Source organism: Dermacentor variabilis, chromosome 8 (genome assembly GCF_050947875.1).
Source record: "Dermacentor variabilis isolate Ectoservices chromosome 8, ASM5094787v1, whole genome shotgun sequence".
Taxonomy (NCBI): Eukaryota; Metazoa; Arthropoda; class Arachnida; order Ixodida; family Ixodidae; genus Dermacentor; species Dermacentor variabilis.
The window spans coordinates 139669322-139691266 of record NC_134575.1 but is presented as its reverse complement, the minus strand read 5'-3'; the positions used below and the strand labels follow the sequence as shown (position 1 = coordinate 139691266).

The following is a 21945-nucleotide window of genomic DNA, read 5'->3' as shown; positions in this document are numbered from 1 at the left end:
ACAACTACGACAGACTGTGCTCTTTGAGATGTATGACGCACCCACTGCAGGACATCTTGGGGCAACCCGCACGTACGACCGCGTCCGCCGCCGCTTCTATTGGCCTGGTCTCGCTCGCTCCATTCGACGCTATGTTGCTGCCTGTGATCCCTGCCAGCGTCGGAAAACACCTCAGGTGCTACCTGCCGGTCATCTCCAGCCGATCACCATCCCTGTGGAACCGTTCTTTCGTGTTGGATTAGACCTGCTCGGTCCCTTTCCCACGTCATCCTCTGGGAACAAATGGGTAGCCGTCGCGACTGATTACGCCACCCGATACGCTATCACTCGAGCTCTCCCTACCAGTTGCGCCACTGACGTCGCGGACTTTCTCTTGCGTGACATTATCTTGCTCCATGGCGCCCCGCGACAGCTCCTTACTGACCGTGGTCGAAACTTTCTCTCGAATGTTATCGCTGACATTGTGCGTTCCTGCTCCATTCAACACAAACTGACTACCTCATACCATCCTCAAACCAATGGCCTGACAGAGCGGTTAAACCGTACTCTTACCGATATGTTGGCCAAGTACGTTTCCAAGGACCACCACGACTGGGACATTGCCCTTCCTTACGTAACATTTGCGTACAATTCTTCCCGGCACGACACCGCTGGATTTTCTCCCTTTTATCTACTGTACGGTCGCGAACCTACCTTGCCCTTAGACACGGCACTTCCGCCTGCTTCGGTCTCAACAAGCGAGTATGCGCGCGACGCCATCGCCCTCGCCGACCATGCACGCCAGCTTGCCCGTGCTCGACTGACGGCCTCACAAACCACTCAGCAGTGCCAGTTCAACGCCCGCCATCGTGACGTACAGTTTTCGCCTGGTGCGCCCGTGCTCCTGTGGTCGCCCACTCGTCACGTCGGACTTTCAAAAGAAGCTCCTTTCGCGATACACAGGGCCCTACCGCGTGCTGCGCCAGGTGACGCCTGTGACTTACGAAATTGCTCCTGTGGGTTCAACCTCGTCCACTCCTCTGGCATCTAGTGATGTCGTACACGTCAGTAGGCTCAAGGCCTACTACACTGCTTCCGAGTCCGATCTTTAGTCGCTCCGGGACGGCGCTTTTGCCGCCGGGGGTAGTGCTACGGCACAGTATGTGCGATCACGAAAGGCGAGCAGTGTGAAGACGACGACGACGATTAGAAGCTAGCGCGGGCTGTTGCCTCTTGGCCAAGCGCAGCGTATTGCCTTGTAGCCTTGTAAATATACTTGTAAATAGCTTTTCGTCGGTGTCTTCCTACGTAACAATATCATAACATAAATAGTGTAGTAGGAATACAGCAGTAATATCCTGTAAAAAAAGACAATAGAAGGCAGAAAAAAAATAACGTCTTTATCCCACAGTAGACATTCTTGCACCTTTCAGGCTGCCCTTGTGTCTGAGCTAGCCTCAGGCTATGAAAGCAGCCCCGGAGCGCGGACCTCTAGCTGAAAGGACCAGGAAGTGCGCGGCCACGACAGGCCTTGCAATGGCAGCGAATAATAACTTGCAATAATAGCACGTGCAATTCTTTAACGGGCACCTCAAGCACGGTACGCGAGCGTTCTTGCATTTACTCCCCAACTAAAATGTAGCTCGGCAGCGAGTCGAACCTGCGACCTCGTGTTCCGCAGCGCTACGCCGTAAGCCACTTGGCCCATTGAGGCGAGTCCTACAACGTCTGTCCTGCCTGAAAATTGCATTGTGCTAGAACCGAATATCAGGAGCAAATTATAGCACTAAAACAGCTTTGGATTCGGTTGCAGTAATTCCTAAGTGGTAATGACGTCCCTACTAGATAAAGTGTTAAATGGTACACGGCTTCAGAAAAATAGTGAAACTTGAAAAAAAAATTGAAATGTTGCAATGCCATCAGCTTAAGAATGGGCTTTATTCTCGGGGGTCACAGAGATGATCATCTTTATATACCCTATAGGAGCGCTAACATGGCTGCCTCGAGGAACGCCAGCAGTTACGCGTTGAATAAAGGATTCGTGATCACTGACGCATACGTGCGAAACCGAGGGAAAGTATTAGGACAACGCGTGTTATATTGCATTCTAGGGACACCGGTCGACCAAAGTCTTCCTTCACATATATTCTTTGCAACTTCCTGCAGCGTTGACTCGATGCCTATGGCTTAGATATCAGCAGTTCAGTATCTAGCTGCGGAACCCAATGCCTTGCGTAAGGCTCCTGACTCCAAAAGCCCTAATCGTATTCAGGCGAATGCAAGAAAGGCTCCGCTGCCTTGACTTATCTGCGCGCGATGGAAATTAGCAACACGAGGGAGAAACATGCGGAATAAATAACGTGCAAAGCGGCACCAATGAAGCTGATAACGCTTTGTGCACAATGATTCTCTAAGAAACTTGGCCTGCAGCTTTGCAGGTTGGCTATTTCACACCACATCGCGCACACGCCCGCTGCCATCTCATTTTAATCTGTGCGGACAAAACGTGCCACGTCATGGACTGCAACCGCGGAAGGCGTACCTGTCAAAGCTTTCCCGATGATGCTAAGTCTATCACTGGGCGTTGACACAGGATCCCTTTTTTCTTGACTCGAGCGAGAGTTAGGTTGCTCTGCACCCTTGACTTCATTTACTGCTTGCTGTCGTTGCTGCATAATTGCAGTCTCAGCCGGCACACTCGAAGGCAACGGTGAACGCTGCATGAGAAAAGACGCAAGGTTAGGCGAGTTTCGGGACTTCGCTCGAACATCGTCATTTCTGTGACAGAGAATTATCCGCAAATCGCATTAGCGGGTTCTTTTACACCGTGCAACGGCCACTCGTCTGCATTCTACGTGTACTGCAACAAAAGGCGTGCCAAATAGTGACATTGCGTCGAAAAGAGTCCTTTGTTCGGGCCGAATGAGCAAATGGGGCCTGAATGGAGGACATAAAGTCAGACTTTATGAAAACATTGTGTGATCAAAATGTTATGCCCCTATTTGGCAAGCAATCTTTGCAGTACGCGTACTCCAGACAATTTTGAACAACGCGGTCAGCCGGTTGGAAAATAGCGTCGGCCTCTACTGCAGCACACGTTGACATACATGTACACAATGGTCTACTTCGTGCGAAAATGCGGCGGCAGCGTTTAATGGATAAATATCTTCATTCTGCGCACTGAAGGCATGGATTTCCGTACTGCTACATAGTATAATAAAGCGCCGTTAATCGAGAGAGAATCTTGGTTTGAGCTAGTTGTTATGTCATACGTCAGGGAATAAGCGGCGCAATGCGCACCAATGACAGGGGGTAGCGCGATTTTGTAAACTTATGGCATTGAGACATCTACAGCTGGCAGAATTGATACATGTATTGAGCGCGCTTTGAGCTCACCTCATTGGTTTCATCGGTATACGATCATCAGCCCAGACCGTCATGGCTGGCGCTATCTGCGGCCTCGCTTAATACAGGCGTATATATATATATATATATATATATATATATATATATATATATATATATATATATATATATATATATATATATATATATATATATATATATGGATTTGTAAAATTTCGGCTTGACTTTTTTTATATACTAACATTTGCTAGATGTAAAAGAATTGGAACTCTAAATGAAAAACCTGTTTCCCCAAGTTCATAGAATTAACATTTCTCGCTTAAATACAACATTTCATCGAATGAGTGAAGCGGTTGCATAATGAGAGTATTTCTGCGTAGCCTTATCCTAGGGCGAGCCCCTTCAGGAATATTCCTTCATTTTTTTTTCATTTATACTTTCACCCACAATCGCGCTGAATAAACGAAGCTGTCTTGCGTTTGTGCCTTCGTCCAACGTCCATAAGGAATGAGATGTAAGGTACCCAGTAGGAATTGTTCACCTGGACTTCAGGAGTTTCTTCTAAATATATCGACGATGTACAGCCATAGTACGAAGTTTGGAAATAAGGTCGCAAATGACAAGATGTGTCGCCAAGCGCTGCGGCAGAGCTTCGGTATAGCACGTGTGATGCTCCGATGCTCATTCGAGCTGGCCAGCCCAAGTCATCTCAAAAATTTCGGCAGAACCAATCTCACGATGACTGACAACGTTGACGCGATTTTGTTTCGAGCAATGTAACAGCGCACCGCACTGTTCAGTACAAGCTTATTCAGGACTTACAGCTGTCATTCAAAGATTTCCATTGCTTCGGATACGTGCGACGTACACTGTCTGCCGGATTGGCTCACTTTGCTACGCCGCTCGCTCGAGCGGGTCGGCCACGACCGCGAGGGCATGACGACGCGCACTGACGACGACAGAATAAGGAAAGACGTCGATGGAATGATGAAGACGGTATGACGACGATGGCATCACGACAGTGGCATGACGATTCTGAAATAATCGTCATGTTATAACGCCGACAGCGTGACGGTGACCGTATGAAAGGACAATGGGACAATGACAAGCATATGACGCCGATGGTATGACGACTGTTCGATGGGGATAGCGCGACGACGTTATAACGAAAATCTCATGACAAAGCTGGAACGATGACCACGGAACGAACACGACGACACCCTGACGAAAGCACGACAACAAATCCCCGAAGAAATGACGACAATGCATCAACGATATCGTGACAACGGCGGCATAATCACCGTTCAATGACGATGGCATTATTACGGTGGAATGGCAAAGAAGGAATGACGGCGAGGGAAAGCCGCAGGCGGTATGACGACGATGGCAGGATGGTAATTGGATGACGTTTCTGAAGCGATAACAATTGTCTGATGAAAGCGTGACGACGACGACTGTACGAGAACGACGGCTTGACGACGATACAGGACGAGTGGAGGGTGACGAAGCTGACATGATAACGATGAACGACGCCGATGGCTTCACGATCGAGAGCACTAACTTATAGTGGTGCAAGCTAGTAGGCAACTTGGTTCACTGGGCCGGGGTTAAATACTACGCAGACTCAAAGTGCCTAAAGTACGCAAGAAATGCTATTCGCAATAATAAATTCGACTGGCCGCTACCGCACTCCGTGTCGGTTTGTAACGATGCGGAAAACTCTCTGGATCGTAGACACTGAAAGCCCGCCCAAGCTGAACGTTCAGTGGTTCCCAGAACAATCGTAACAGACACGTGACCAGAATTCTGTCAGATCTCGGTCGCCCTCCCGGCCGCCCCAAGATGCGAGCGATGACAGCGCGGCGTTTCGAATGAACCAGGCCCCGAATGTTCTGAGTGTTTGGTTTCTCCTGGCCGAATGTAAACTGCATAGTCAGGGTGCACTAGTGTGCTTGTAAGGGATGAGGCAAATGGCCATCAGTGCCAAAAGCTTTCGAGCTACGAAGCTTCATCCGTTCCGCGGTCGAATGACAAGCTGGCTTAATCACGCAAGGGCTTTGAAAGTTTTTTGTACGGACAGTGCAGTAGGTTTTAATTGTTGCTTTGACGTCAGTCATTTACGAGTGGGCTTTGAGCATCACAGTGTATTACCACAATAGGAATATGTGGGCTTCATTCGGTGCGGTACGTAGCTGAAAGAATTGCTCTCTGCAACTTACTGGTTTTTGCTTTACATCAGCAGACACTTGGAAGATTGACGACAGTGATCGACAAGTGTGATGTGTCAGGATAAATTGTAGTGCTGAAATTGTCTTGCTGTTGACAGAAGACAATTACTAAAGAAAGTGAACCATATACAGTCCACGCCAATGTTGGCGATCGCATACGGACAACACAACAACATTAGAACTCCCTGTGCACATTATACTAAGCCAGCTCACCATGAAGCACCCCGTCATGTCCGTTAACGACGTCTTGCTGAATGCAGCATTCCAGGGGGAACTGTTGGAAACGCCTCCGCCTCCGTTAGCTGTCGCCGGCTGCACGATTCGCATGGGTGCTGGGCAAAATCAAAGTAAGAGATAACAAAGTTTAATGAAAGCTGATTGACTGTATGGAAATGGTGATAGGGCGTGAAAAATACCCCTGCTAGTTTCAACTAGTAATGAGATTGAAGTTTTCTTTCTGCGAAACAAAGATACCCGCTTGACCGAAAATTTGGAAATCTAGAGTGGCATCCTACCAACAAGAATCCGTCAAAGGAGCCGAGACATCTTTATTTCATTTTGTTGAGTGTTTGGTACAAGGCTGCGTCACGGAAATGTCCAGGCACGTCGATGTACCATGGGTACTGATAAAAAGAGTGAACTGGGCACACAGAGAAACGCTACTTGGAACAGTCTCTTCTTGCGACCCTGTGCTACCTTATGCACTACTAGCGACAGCGTAATCTAAGCATATCAGTGCGCTGTACCAGAAAAACGGAAACACTCGACAACCTATCAAATTGAGTCAACTCCGTGCTCGCACGGCAAGGAACTCATTTTCTTTCGATTTTAGCAAGAAAACAGGCATTCCCACACATTTCACTAGAGAGCCTACATGCCACTCACGTATAGCACTTGAATTTAGTATCCGCACATTTCACTAAGTCTTTCTATCTCTACCGCTTTAGTAATAACCCTAGCTGACTTTTGCGGTTGAAAATTCTGCCTGTATCAAACAACAGATAACAGCAACAAGTCTTACAGTGCATCGCAAGTAAAAAGAAAGAAAATCTTGCAGGTGGCTATCTTGCAATACACTGTACAAGGCCTGAAGGAGAGTAGGTATGCGCTCACCCGATGTCATCAGGTCGGATGTACCAACATTCATCCGAGCTTCTGCGGCGCGGACGACTGGAAAAATGTACAATGGCGTGTTGTTAAAAACCAAATGCGAAAACAACGTAACAAAGTGTTCATAAAAATAACAAAGATTACGCGCACTATCGGAATTGATACTATGGAAAGTATATTTCTGGTTTTTGGCGATTCTACCCCTCTGCGAGTCTTCGAAGAGTTATCAGATGAGCAAGTGTGTTTGTGTAAGTCAAGTAGTTCTGTTTGAGAGGAGGCTGTCTGCGACGAGAGAAGCAAGACTACGTAACGATGTTTGGCGGCGACGGCGTCACGATGACTTGAGCTTTTTTTCTTGTTTTTTAAGTCTAGAGCGTTAGATCTCTATGTTGCAAGGTCGCGTTGTGAGGTACAGAAAATATTGACACGTGGACTTGTTTATTTTTTACGTGTAAGCGCTTTTCACCGCCTAACAAATGTTACCGCTCAGCGCGGCACGCGCCCGCATGTATCGGAAGTTTCTCGAATGTTATCGATTGTTCTGTTGTCACCGAAGTTTGTATAATCTGATTTCATATGTGACGCGAATTGCCTAGAGCTGTCTGGAAAACACACAGGGTCCGCCGATTACTATGGGACCTTCGATTACTCCTGTATAAAGCCGACGCGCTTGACCGGCAGATCAGATTTCGACGATCGCCGACCGTGTTCGCCGCGATTGCTGTGCTTTAAGTGTAACTTGCTTTTGTGGGCGCAAGTTCGCCCAATAAAAAGTTCGTTTTCTCATTCACAGTTTTTACAGCTGTATCATTCACCATCACTACTACGTGACATCTATTGGAGGTGCCAGTGCGTTCATGTACCGAACGCCCCCTCAAAGGCGCGAGCCAAACCCTAGCCGCGAAGACAACACCAACGTCAACACCAACACCAGGTTGCATGGGCTGCCCCCGGAGCACGGATTTTCCCTGAGGAGACCAGTAAGTGCGCGGCCACGACAGCAGCTACAATGACAGCCCCAGTGTCGCCAACACCGATCGCGTTGCAGCCGCCCAGGGAGCCACCGACGTTCCGCGGTTCAACATTCAAGGACCCGGAAAGCTGGCTGGAGACGTATGGGAGGGTCGCTACGTTTTAACAGCTGGGACAGCGACGACAAGCAGCGACATGTCTATTTCGCATTGGAAGACGCCACCGGGACGCGGTTCGAGAATCGACAAGCCACCTAAACGACGTGGGACCTGTTCCGAAGCGGCTTCCTGCAGATATTCACAAGCGTCGTCACGCGGAAAGAGCACACCCAAGCTCTACTACAAACCCGAGTACAGCTGCCCAATGAGACCAATGTGATCTTCCCGGAGGAGATGGCCTGTCTTTTCCGGCACGCCGACTCGGAAATGGCGGAGGAGAAAAAAGTCCGTTTCCTGATGCGGGGCGTCAAGCATAAACTTTTCACCGGACTGATCCGCCACCCGCCCAACACCGTAGCTGAGTTTTCTACAGAGGCACCGACGACTGAGTTGGAAATGCGCACTAGGCAATATAACCGCCAAGTGCTCACGTCGCAGTGTGCCATCCAAGCACTCCGTTCCAACAACCTTCAAGAGACCATCAGGGCCATTGTGCACGAACAAACTGCGCAAGATCTTCCCTTCGTCGCAACCCCAGGTGGCCTCGGTGACTGGCATTGTCAAGAGTGAACTACATCATTCACTTGGAGTTCCTCAGGGGCAGCCCCAATCACCGCAACCCCAGCCATAAGCGATGACCTACGCCGCTGTCGCCCGCCGACACTGTCCACCTCCGCGCCACGCCAGGGCCCCGCAACGCCGCAATTCCGTCGTCCACCGCCGCCGCTGCCAGCACGCCCGACCGTTACCCAGCGCAGCGTTCCAAGGAGTACCTACGTTTGGCGCACCCCCGACCATCATCCGCTGTGTTATCACTGCGGAAAAGCGAGCCACATCTACCGCCGGTGCACATACAGCGAAATGGGACTGCGAGGATTCGCCGCCAACGCTCCGAGCCTGAAGCAAGTTAAACGCCCTCGTGATATTGCCGACTACTCCGCCGCCACCCAGTGGAGCCCTCGACGGCCATCAAGTTCGCCGTCACCAGGCCGCTACCTGTCGCCGCAGCGCCGTCCATACACTGCCCCAGCCCGGGGCCGCTCTGCGAGCCCATATCTGGAAAACTACAAGGAGCAACCGATGGAGGTGCGGTTGCTGTTCGTCGAACTGACGAAGATCCTCCGCCGCCGATGAACACGCCGAAGACACTATCTCGGCAACATAACAACGACGCGCCGCCATCACGACGAATCTTGCAAGCAAAGAATGCACCGACCAAATACCAGACGGCGCGACGTGCCAACCACACGTCAACGTGATGCAGCCGTCATCTGACGCCAAGACCTAAATGCAACGTAAAACAAACAACCACAGACCTCGACGTGCTTCTCGACGGCCACGCAGTCACCGCCTTAGTGAATACAGGAGCCGACTACTCCGTGATGAGTAGACCCATCGCCGCCCAGTTGAAGGGAGTCAAGACTGCATGGAAAGGCCCTGAAATCCGAACAACTGGAGGACACCTAATAACGCCAATTGGAATATCCACGGCAAGAATTACCGCTCAGGATCGGACCTACCCTGCCACCTTCGTTATCCTCTAACATTATTCACGTGACGTCATTCTCGGCATGGACTTCCTGAACCAACATGGCGCAGTCATCGACATGAAGTCGAAGTCGATAACGCTGTTGGAAGATCGCGCAATACAACCGCAGACCTGTCGTAGTCCCCACGCCTTGCTCAAATATCAAGTCGGTATCACGCCTCGCTCCAGCATTGTTTTTTGCGTCGGCACCGAAATACCTGGAGACCTAGAAGGCGTCGTCGAGGGTGATCAATGTCTACTGCTCGATCGTGAAATTTGCGCCGCAAGAGGGACCTCTCGATTGCGCGTAGGGAAAACGGAAGCGATGGTGACAAACTTCAGCCAGGAGTCAAGCATATGAACACGGGCACGACGATCTCGTACATCGAGGAAATTGAAGAAACCAGCAATACGTTTGTCCTCTCAGATTCCACCACATTTACCCCGACGACCATAGTTCCCTAACCAGACTTCGACATAAATCCAAGTCTCCCCGTGAGTAAGCATCAACAGCTCAGTAATCTTCTTCGACGATACAAAGACTGCTTTTCGATGTCATCGAGGATTCGACAAGCAGCAGTTGCAAAGCATCGCATAATAACCGAAGAGTGCGCTCGACCACTCCACCAGAGTCCTAACCGAGGTTCGACTCGAGAAGTCGACGAAATGCTGCTCGACGACATCATCCAGCCGTAAAAAAGCCCATGGGAAGCTCTTGTGGTCTTGGTGAAGAAAAAGGACGAAACCCTCTGTTTCTCCATAGGTTATCGACGACTGAATAAGATCCCGAAGAAGGACGTATACCCCCTCCAACGGATAGACGACGCATTGGATCGAATCTGTAACTATAAATACTTCTCGTCAATGGATCTCAAGACTGCCTACTGGCCAGTAGAAGTTCATGAGAGGGATCGCGAAAAGACCGCCTTCATCACGCCAGACGACCTCTATGACAAAGGTCATAGAGGTCATTTGTCAAAGGTAAGACAAATGGTCTTACGGAGCGCTTCAGTAAGACCCTCGCCGACATACTAGCAATGTACGCCGATGTCGAACACAAGACCTGCGATAGCGTCCGGTCGTACGTAACCTTCGCTTATAATACGGCGGTGCCAGAAACAACACCGATCACGCCGTTCAAGCTGGTTTACGGCAGGAACCCGACGACGACTCTCGACGCCATGCTGCTGCATGTCACCGAAGATGAAAATCTTGACGTCGCCACGTATCTCCAGCGTGCCGACGAAGCCCGACAGCTCGCCCGCCTGCGGATCAAGAACCAGCAGAGTAGCGACAGCCGACACTACACCCTTCGACGACGCTACGTCGAGTACCAGCTCGGCAACCGTGTTTGGGTTTGGACCCCGATACCCCTACGAGGGCTCGGTGAGAAACTATTACGCCGCTATTTCGGACCCTACAAGATCATCCGGCGCGCTGTTGCACTCGACTATGAAGTCGTGACAGATGGCATTTCACTCACAGCGGCGCCGTTCGCGACCTAAAATAGTTCATGTTGCGCGGCTTAAGCCGTTCTTCCAGCGCTAAGGAACTTTGGGACTTTACATAGCTGAACTTTGGGCAGTTTCTGGACTGTGTTACTTTGCAATTTGCTTCTTTGTTTTGTTGGTTTCGTTTAATAAGTGCCCTTGGGTCTCCTGTTTGGTTTGCAGCATCGGTGCTATGCTTTTCGAGAGGGAGGCATTGACACGGTGTACTTGTTTGTCTTTATTGGGTGTCCGCTTTTCACCATCTAACAAATGTTATCGCTCAGCGCGGGACACACCCACACGTATAGGAAGTTTTTCGAATGTTTTCGATGGCTCTTTTTGCTGTCTGTTGTCTAAATCTTCGGGATGGTCTTAACTGGAACGCTGAAACATTTTCAGCAAATTTTCGGGGCTATCCTGGAAGTTGTGCTGGTCCTAAGGCATCTCCTAAGCAAACATTACGTCACTAATGTAACGTCATGTCTCCTTATATAGTTGAGGTTGGGACAGTTTTTAAAAAAATTTTGTGCCATTGCACTCTCTGAAGGTGGATGACCAGCGAAGTTTTGTATATGGTCCCGTGAATGGCGAACTGCCCATTGGCGTGCGTAAAACGCCGTATCCGCATAAATGGAAGGCGAGGCCCGACTCCGCAGTGTTGAGCCTCGGAATGTGATGAGGCACCTAGGGGCTTGCATACCCACGCATTGTTGCAAAACGTGGCACGACACCTTTTACTAACGAATCCCGGCACGTAGAAGAGCCGTACACTTCACCGCACTCCGAGGGCATACACGGCCTCACCGTAGCCAAGGCGATCGTGCGTTGGTCAACGTCCCGCAGTGCAGTAATGGTTGTGAGGTCACTCGAAAACCAGAAGCGCTCGCACACAACACAGGCCGCACAAAATTGGTGCCCCACAAACTCCCTCTGAAACCGGGCGTTGTTCCGTGAAACGTTCCAAGTTTGCGGGAACATGGATGGTTTACATGTCCTTCCGCGTCGCGGTCCTGGCGGGCAGCACGCTTACGGGACTGCCACCACGGGAGACCAGAGGGAAAGGGAAGGAGATACGCAAGCACTTGGAACGCCGTCAAAGAGGGGTCGGTGCGAACATAGACATGGCCGATGCGTGTCGAAGCGTAGTATCTGTTCTTATCAACTTAATATCTGGTACGGGCTGTGTTTGGACCTAAGTTGTCAAACTTCCTTTTGCATGTTGGTCCACTGCTTAAAGGGCAACTTCGGCGATTTCTTGATGTCCATCGATCTTAATAAAATTTTGAATGTATGTTCTCTTTTGCACTATGATTATGCCAGACTGCACCAGACTATATAACTGCAAGTCATTTAGTTTCCCTGAAAATGCAATTTTAAAGATTGATTGCGTTCCCGACTCATGACTTTCTACTGGTCACCCTGTGTGTGTGACGTCAGAGACTACACCGCCACTGCTGCTGAAATCGTCGCCTAAATCTCCGCTGTCTAGTTCGGAAACTCCGTAAAAGATCCCTGTGGCGTCAGGAGACATCACCAGCATCGCTTCTTCGGCGTTAACGTCAAGTGTACTGCGTGTTTAGCACGCGTTCTGCGTCTTTGCATTATGGTAGTGTAGGATGTGACGTCATTGACTCATCGTGCCGTCACACGAATCAGCTACCCGTTTCGGTTTCTGTATCTTGTTTATTGGTTATTTAAAAGTGTTGACGAACTTCTAAGCGAATTCAATCAACGTACCGGTGACAGAACTGTAAATGTCATTTAAAATGACTATATCCTAGTGTGGATAAAAAAAACGCCGCAGTTGGCCTTTAAAGCCGGTTTCACGTACGCCGCGGATGGCCGAGGATTGAACTATCTTCGGGAGTGGCCCACGTATGAGGTGAAATTCTCGATCTACACGATTCGATAGACGTGCGCAATTTTCTCCAGAACTTAGCCGTATACTGCTTCCATTTAAACAGAATGTTTTTATAGAAGAAAAAGCACCTTGTATATAAAAGGAGAAAGTTGCACGCCACATTTAAAACACGCTTGACAGCTAATGATGTTATAAAGGTAACGGCCAATGTCAAACATGCGTTGTAAGAGAAGGCCAATCCGTCCTCTCCGCAATTGAAACCGCGCCGCGCTGTAAACTGCGCTGCTATTGACTGTTTCTAGCAGTTTGGCTTTCCTACACGCCTTCGGGACACGCAGGCACAGTCTCGCATATTGCCCACGCCGTCCTCGTCCACCACGACAACTTAGTTGCTATATGGGCCCTTTTTTTCTGGGCCCTGTTCTTCTGGGCCCTGTATCAGCCATCCACGTGAACTGCCCTTTCCCTACAAGCGTCACCGTGGACAACTGGCGCCTACTTCCAGCGTTGGCCAAAGTAGTTCATGCGACGCTGGAACCTGGAAACTGTCAGCTCCCAAGGGAATTCAAGGCCACACCGTCATCGACTTCATCAGGCACACTGCGTGTAAATCATCCCCGCCAGCCGGGCGCGCTCTGTGGGCTCGGTGGCTGTGCCACGACAAGGTTTAATCCATTTCTGTTCACCATGCAGGTCAGTAACCAGTATCGCCTTCTCGCTAAAAAATCGAGCAATAGATGCTTTATTCAGCTACCGAGGCCTCAGTGCTGTGTTTGTATCATGTCTGATTGTATTAACATTGTTTGTTCTTAGCTACTTATGTTATCCGGAGACATTGAAAATGACCCAACCACCCTAAATGAAAAGCTAAATGAACTAAAAGGCTTGTCTTCCGGTCAAGCCCAGCTCATTGGTGACGTGCAGAGCTTAAACAGCCAGCTCTCAAGCACCGATAAAACCATTTCCGGACTAGGCAAAAGAATCGACCGTTTAGAATCGCACTACCACCAGCTTCAAACACTCCGAACGGAATCAGACATCGTTGCAACCACCACCTCCCAGACTGCTCGACAGGTCTCGGTATTGGAGACTCGGCTGGACGACATGGAAAACTGCTCCCCACGAAACAACTTGTTTTACGGCATAGCGGATGACACGCCATCCGAGACCAACGCTCAGTCGGAGGAGCTAATCACTGTGGTTTGCAGGGACCATTTGAATGTATCCATTGAATCAAAGGAAATAACAGCGTGCCCACCGTCTTGGTCGCCACTTGCGAGACCGGTGCCGCACCATAATAGTAAAATTTAACTCTTTTAAAACCAACGAAAGTGTTCTTGCTAATGGTTCTCAGCTCAAAAATACAGATTTTAGCATTGGGGAAGATTTCTCGCCTCACGTTCGGAACGCATAGAAGCACCTTCTCACCTTTGCTAAAAAAAAATCTGGTCCTTTTCTTTTACGATATAAAACATTATTTATGGGCTCCAAACGCTACGTATTCGACGATACAACCGAAACTGTCGAAGAAAAATTACAGCTACCCCCTCCCCACCCCAGATCTTTAAATGGTTCCGTTCTTGGTTACAAAGCTAATCTCTCTTTTTCGATTATTTTCACAAACATTCGCAGCTTTCTTTCTAAACGCCAGCACGTGTAGACACTTGTATCTTCATCCAGTAGCAATTTACTTATAGTAACTGAAACGTGGTTGACTTCTGACGTCCCCGACGGCGAAGCTTTATCCGACTTGCCCAACTTTAATCTTTTTAGAAAGCATCTTCCCGGCACACGTGGCGGGGGCGTCCTCATTGCTGCAAACAAACAACTTTCGTGCTCTGCTATCAAAATATCCTCTGACCTTGAAATATTATGGTTAATCTGTCTTTACGCACCACAGTCGGTGCTCTTCGGTGTTTGCTACAGGCCTCCTAGATACAGTCCAGATTTCTCCCCATGCGAACTTAATCGTATCTTAACCAAACTTTCGACCAAATACCCAAATGCTCGCGTCATTCTCTTTGGAGACTTTTACTTTCCGAATATCGATTGGATGACCCTAACCTCGTCAGCACCCTATGCGAAAGAAGCTAACGAATTTCTCGACGTCTGCCTAAACTTTAATCTTACTCAGCTGATATCACAACCTACACGAGTCACTTCCGATACCGCCAATATTCTTGACATAATCTTAACAACAGATCGAGGCAGCCTGTCTTCTATAAAATTTCTAAATGAAGTAAGTGACCACCAAGTCATTCACGCTAATTTTGCCTTTGTTCCAGAAATACGTCAAGCTTGCAGTAAAACAATTCGACTATATGACAAGGGGAACTATGGGGCCCTCATTAGTGAACTTGATGCCTTTTTTCCGTCATTTGATGACTGTTTTTGGGGACGACCTATTAACGCAAACTGGTTACTTTTCAAAAACAAAATGAACCAGTTAGCTGATGAATTCATCCCTAAGGTAACTTGCCGTCCTACTCGCCAAAAACCTTGGTTTACTAAGTGATTAAAATCGCTTGAAAACAAGAAGAAACGTCTTTTTCGTGTCACCAAGACTAGGAACGGTGTTTGCGCATGGGACAAATACAACATTGCAGAAAAAGCATATTTAACACAAGCGCGCAACGCTAAATACTCATTCTTTCATACCGAGCTACCAAAAATCCTTTATGATTCACCCAAACGTTTCTGGCAAATTCTAAACCCACATGACACCCCTCCTGTTATCCTTACTAATCAGTCTGGTCAAGAAGCAAGTTGTTCAGAAAGTGCCAATATATTTAATATAGCCTTTTCGTCTGTCTTTACGAATGAACCTAACCCTACTGAAACATAACTGTTTTCTGTTAGTTTACCTGAAATGCCACCCACAAGCATTAGTTTCTCTGGTATCCTTTCCTAAATTGAAAAAATGAAGTTGTCATCTTCTACTGGTAAGGACGAAATAAATTCCAAGCTCTTAAAACAACAGTAAGCACATATCTCTCGAATTTTAACTGTTGCTGTTTTTCCAGTCACTCTGCTCAGGAATTCTCCCTTACGACTGGAAAGGTCATTCCAGTTCTCAAAGCAGGCAACAGAGACTGTCCGTTAAATTACCGCCCCATATCTCCAACCAGTGTGCGTTGCAAACTCATGGAACATATTATATACTCTCAGATCATGCAGTTCCTTGATTCTCAGTTTTTTTAATCCCTCTCAACATGAACTTCGAAAAGGCCTCGCATGTGAATCCCAACTAGCCCCTTTTCTTCACGACATGCATGCTAACCTCGACAATAACCTACAAACAGATGCTATTTTTCTTGACTTATCAAAAGCTTCACCAAAGCTTTTGATAAAGTACCACACAAGCGTCTACTGATGAAGCTCTCTCAACTAAATCTGCCACCCGATGTTCTAAACAGGATCGCCCAATTTCTGACTAACGGCCCTTAACAATGTTAAGTCTGACTCGCTCCCTGCAACGTCCGGCGTGCCGCATGGATCTGTCCTCGGCCCACTTCTATTTCTAATATATATCAACCACTTGCCTAACAATTTATCATGTAACATCCGCATGTTCGCTAACGACTGTGTTATCTACCGCAAAATAACTAACATATCTGACCAAATAGCGCTACAGAATGATCTTAATAAAGTGTTTGACTGGTGTAACCACTGGCTAATGACCCTTAATCCTAACAAATGTAAATTAGTTTCCTTCCACCACCGCGAAACCCCGCTCCAATTTCCCTATGCAATCGCTAACATGCCAGTTGAAACAAGTGAATCCTATAAATACCTTGGTGTAACACTAACCCTTGATCTTTCCTGGCGCACTCATGTCACGAATATCATTTCATCGGCTAACCGATCATTAGGACTTCTAAAATGTCATCTGCGTCAATCACCCTACCACGTAAGACTTTTGGCTTACCAATCGCTAATTCGGCGCAAACTTGAGTACGCATCACCAATCTGGAGCCCTCACCAAGTTTATTTGATTAACGCTATCGCAGCAGTGCAAAATCGTGCTGCTCGCTTCATTCATTCTTCTTATTCATACGATATCAGCATGTTATTCCTTACAAATGAATCTGGTCTGCCCACTCTTTCGTCTCGCCGCAGGATCGCCACACCATCAGTTCACCACACGTTTTATCACAGTTCTTTCAGCCATCCCCCTCGCATCGCTCCCCCCGCGCGGGCCATGCACTTCAAGTCGCACCCGCCGTGGTTGCTCAGTGGCTATGGTGTTGGGCTGCTGAGCACGAGGTCGCGGGATCGTATCCCGGCCACGGCGGCCGCATTTCGATGGGGGCGAAATGCGAAAACACCCGTGTGCTTAGATTTAGGTGCACGTTAAAGAACCCCAGGTGGTCAAAATTTCCGGAGTCCTCCACTACGGCGTGCCTCATAATCAGAAAGTGGTTTTGGCACGTAAAACCCCAAATATTATTATTATTACTTCAAGTCGCCCGGCCCCGTTCTGGCACCCCAACTTTTTCTGCATCATTTTTTTCTGCCGCTCAGCTTCAGAATGGAATGGCCTTCCCCACGACATTGTTTCAATCACCTGTCCATCTCGTTTTATTCAAAGTGTATGCAGATACCTGTCTTGTTAAAAACCTGTGGTATTAGTAACATCTCTGTACAACCCACTCCTTATGTAACACCCCCTTGTGGGGTCTTTAAGGAAATAAAATGAAGTGAAGATATGGTTTTTGGCGCAAAGTACGAGGCCGTGAAAGCGATTCCCGGCCAAGCCGGCTAAATGTTTGTGGCAGCAACGCGCGATAAAGTTAAAAGAAACAAAATGAAAAGACTTCGTATACTTCGATTTAGGCGCACGTTAAACATCTCCAGGTGGTCAAAATTAATTCGTAGCCACCATACACGGCATCTCTCTACAATGTCCCAGTGTTGCTTGGGTACGTTAAACCCGGTGAATCCATCAACTCAGCATTTCTCGGGTCATGCAGCCTCCAGCCCGCTTGTCCACAACAAGCGTGATCACGAACACGCGCACAGACACACATACAGGACGGTCATTCTCAAATCTTATGGAATATTGCAAAAAAAAGCCTGTTGCAGATAAAGCAATTCTAGTCCTTGAGCTGGATTATTCAGGAAGGCGGTCATTACCTGCACAAGAAATCGAAACACACATTCCACTAATTAACAAAATCGACTAATTCTCTTTTGAATTATATACTTTACGGGTCAGATTGCAATCTACGAATTGTAGCCGGTGAGTTCACAAGGCTTATCCACTTGGAATGAATTTCCAGAATGACGCCAGTTGGGACATATGCGTCATCAAACTAGCCGTAAGAATTCACTGTTTTTCCATTTACTGCTTTTAACACAACGCTCTTTTATGCACTGAATCACAAAAGTAACTGGAACGCTCATGTATTTCGTTCCACACTTTGGGAAATATCTGTAAACTGGTGTCATCCTCCAAATTAATTTCAAGGCGATAGGTCTTGAAAGCTCACCATCTACAGATCGTGGATTGCAATATTAGTCACGAAGTAATAAAATAAGAAGTTCATTAGTGAATTTTTGTTAATTAGTTCGATATGTCTTTTCATTTCTCGTGCTAGAAATGAGCACCTCTTCGAATAATCCAGCTCAAGGAGATGAAATATGCTGTCTGCCACAGCTGATCTTTAAGAATTAAAAAAAAAAAGCTTTAGAATGACCACCCTCAATCAACACAATCAACCAACGATGGCCAGCCCCGTTCAGTGCATAAATCAAGCTAAAAGCCGTGGCTGACTGAGCTCACCTGGTGGCCTGTATATCTGCAGGTCTGGCTTAGAAATGCCCACTCGGCGGGCGGACGCACTGGTATTGACGCTCTCGAGATATTCTCCCTCGAGCTGCGAAAAGGGTTGCCGCAAGAAAATGTAGCGGCAGTACGAATGCAAAACAATAGTACATATATATAACAGCGCGTCAAGTCGACATCAATAAATGAATCGCTTTTTTTTCAGCTTGCTGTGAAATTAACATATATATATCTTTTTTTGCCCTCTGTAAATTTCCTTTTTGTCTTTCCTTGTTTTCATTCTTTTCCTTTTCCTTTCCGCATTCCCTTTGTTTGGTGCAATTCCGGCGTAAGATTCGAAATCATAGTTACAGTTCGACCAGCAAAACTTGCTTGTCGTTTCATATTTGAGGCAACATTTTGCTACTGCTAGCATACATTTGTGGCTTACGATAATAAACAAATACTCTGTTCAACTATATGCAAAAAAAGTAATTTAAGAAAGTCGCACTTTCGCCCGAGACGCGAACCATCGATTGCGATAGCAAATTGGTGGACCGCTTTACGAAGTAACGACAGTAGTTTTATCGGCCGTGTACACTTGCTAACATAGGCATACGAGGCGTTGGGCATACTGACGAGACGTTCATTTGAGGGATCGCCAGTCGTTTGTGCGCAGGCGCGAGCAAGAGCGGGCGCGAGAGAGAAAATCTGGGGGATTTTGCTCCTTGAACATATGGCTCTGCCTAGGTACTATAGAGGAAGTTTCTTAGCGCGTGTTGTAGGCGCTTGTCCCTAGGTGTGCCGGCTTCCCTCGGACGCTGGCTGCCGGCGCGGTGAAGCAGCGGGCTCAGTCAGTCGTGGGGTATCGTAGCTTTCTCGTTCGTTACGGCGATGTCATCATCATCATCATCAGCCTGGTTACGCCCACTGCAGGGCAAAGGCCTCTCCCATACTTCTCCAACAACCCCCGTCATGTACTAATTGTGGCCATGTCGTCCCTGCAAACTTCTTAATCTCATCCGCCCTCCTAACTTTCTGCCACCCCCTGCTACGCTTCCCTTCCCTTGGAATCCAGCCCGTAACCCTTAATGACCATAGGTTATCTTCCCTCCGCATTACATGTCCTGCCCATGCCCATTTCTTTTTCTTGATTTCAACTAAGATGTCATTAACTCGCGTTTGTTCCCTCACCCAATCTGCTCTTTTCTTATCCCTTAACGTTACACCTATCATTCTTCTTTCCATAGGTCGTTGCGTAGTCAATTTAAGTAGAACCCTTTTCGTAAGCCTCCACGTTTCTGCCCTGTAGGTGAGTACTGGTAAGACACAGCTATCATACACTTTCCTCTTGAGGGATAATGGCAACCTGCTGTTCATGATCTGAGAATGCCTGCCAAACGCACCCCCAGCACATTCTTATTCTTCTGATTATTTCCGTCTCATGATCCGGATCCGCCGTCACTACCTGCCCTAAGTAGATGTATTCCCTTACCACTTCCAGTGCCTCGCTACCTATTGTAAATTGCTGTTCTCTTCCGAGGCTGTTAAACATTACTTTAGTTTTCTGCAGATAAATTTTTAGACCCACTCTTCTGCTTTGCCTCTCCAGGTCATGTACCGTGTAGATAACATTACAGATGTTTCTGTGGTAGCACTAGCAACCGTAGTAGAGCCCGGCCCGCATATATTGATAATCTGGAAAGCAGAGCGCCTTAGCAACCGCGGTTGAAGCCCAAGTGGCTGAAAGGCCGCCGGTGACGATGACTGACCCGGCACCAGCGCCGCAGGCGCGAGTAAGTCGGTCCGACGTACCGACGTACCTTCATAGGCAAAGTTCTGACTGCAGGGTGTTGCAGAAGTCGCGGGCCGCGGTAATGCTGAACTTAGCGTTACAAGTTGGTGGCTGGACATAAATATATTTATTAAAAAGCATTTTTTACTAATTGTAATAACGTTTCATTATTCAGCATTACTGGCGGCGGCTCGAGGACACCAAAGCGACAACGGGGGCCCCAAAGCTAGAACCCGGACTGGTCTGTGGGTAGCCAATTTTTTATCCGAAAACCCCTTGGCACGCTTCGGCCTCCGCGGCCCCAATCCACGGCTTCCAGCTTTGATCCCCCCGCTACACCTTGGGTGCCCTGGAGATCCTGCGCCGCCTGCTTTACTATACGTTTGCTGGTTGCATATGTGCCCTCCTGGAGCAGTACTTGTGAAAAATCCAATCTATCGTCGCGACGAAAAAAGTGAGCCGCGACTTGTACAACGCCAGTCAGAATCTTGCCTCTTGAGACACAGTGATCGCAATATGGGGCGCCCGTGCCCACTGCCTCACCGCGCGGGCAGCCAGCGGCAGAGCGTAAAGAAACTCGACCGCACTCCGCAATGCAGGCGTGTCTAGGGGACAAACGCACACAACACGCGCTAAGAAACCTCCTCCGTAGTGCCTAGGCAGAGTCTTATATTAAAGGAGCAAAAGCCCACAGATTTTCTCTCTCGCGCCCACTCTTACTCGCGCCTGAGCGCAAACCACTGGCGACCCCTCAAATGAACGTCTCGTGGCATACTGTACTCGCGGACAACTTTCTCTGTGAAGGGAAAGCTACGGGCGTGTGGCTGCTCCACACCAAGTTACCGCGCCAAGTAGTTCTGCAGCGTTTGACAGTACTTTTGGTTGCTGAAAACAGAAGCTGTACCGACGCAGCTTCCACGTACGCCGTTTTCCCGTTTCCCCAGACGCGGAGAGGAAAAGCCACAGAATAATTCAGCTTTTATACTCAGTGGTGTCTTCTGCGTTATTTAACTGATAAGGTGTTTACGTTTTCTCTTCCCCAGGCTAAACTAGCGTGGAATAAAACACGTGACTCTTTTCAGAAACGCCCTCACTTTTATGCGCTTTACCTCCGTAGCTTTCCATTCGTAGGCACAGAATGCTGTCCGCGAGTATAATTAACAAGCATGATGTCACCCGCGCACAAACCAACATGAACATGTCTCACTCGATCACCGCAGAAACTCGCTGTCAAAACGCTGCAGCGAGGCAACGCGGCAGCATCAGCGAGCGAATTGACCTACGTGCAGCCGCTCGCATCAACGCCTTGAAAACGTAGCGTAGCGCGGTTCTGTGACCTTTGCCTTTCAAGTTACAGCCGCCCGGAGGAGAACGCGCCCAGCCTCCCCGCCCTCTCCCGGCGCCCGACGGAAAGCGGCGCGCTTCCTTTTCGCTTTCCGCCGTTGCGTGCGCGACACCGATCGCCGGCTCGCATCGCTTTCACTCGCGCATATACAGTAACACTACGCACATTGTTGGATCTGGAGGACAATCCCAATTGCTGTCCCCCAGATATTGGACCTTACCGTTGGGTGCGGGAGTTGGCCGAGGTTGAGGAGGACTTTGAGACGAAAACTGGAGGTTTATTTACATTATTTACAGTGAGAGTACAAAGAAATTAACAGTCATAAAGTCATAACAGGCCGGCAGCA

The 21945-nt window shown here is 48.3% G+C and overlaps 1 protein-coding gene across 2 annotated transcripts in view; it reads right to left on the bottom strand.

Moving 5' to 3' along the window:
* The window catches only part of LOC142590619 (uncharacterized), an 85097-nt gene that overhangs the window by 54598 nt on the left and 8554 nt on the right, over positions 1 to 21945 (bottom strand). For both annotated transcript variants that reach the window (XM_075702950.1, XM_075702949.1), the window contains exons 2-5: positions 18478 to 18571; positions 6687 to 6743; positions 5787 to 5905; positions 2522 to 2696 (exon numbers count right to left, since the gene is read on the bottom strand). In XM_075702950.1, coding sequence (XP_075559065.1) covers positions 2522 to 2696; positions 5787 to 5905; positions 6687 to 6743; positions 18478 to 18571 — 445 coding nt within the window. The remainder of the gene's footprint in view (positions 1 to 2521; positions 2697 to 5786; positions 5906 to 6686; positions 6744 to 18477; positions 18572 to 21945) is intronic.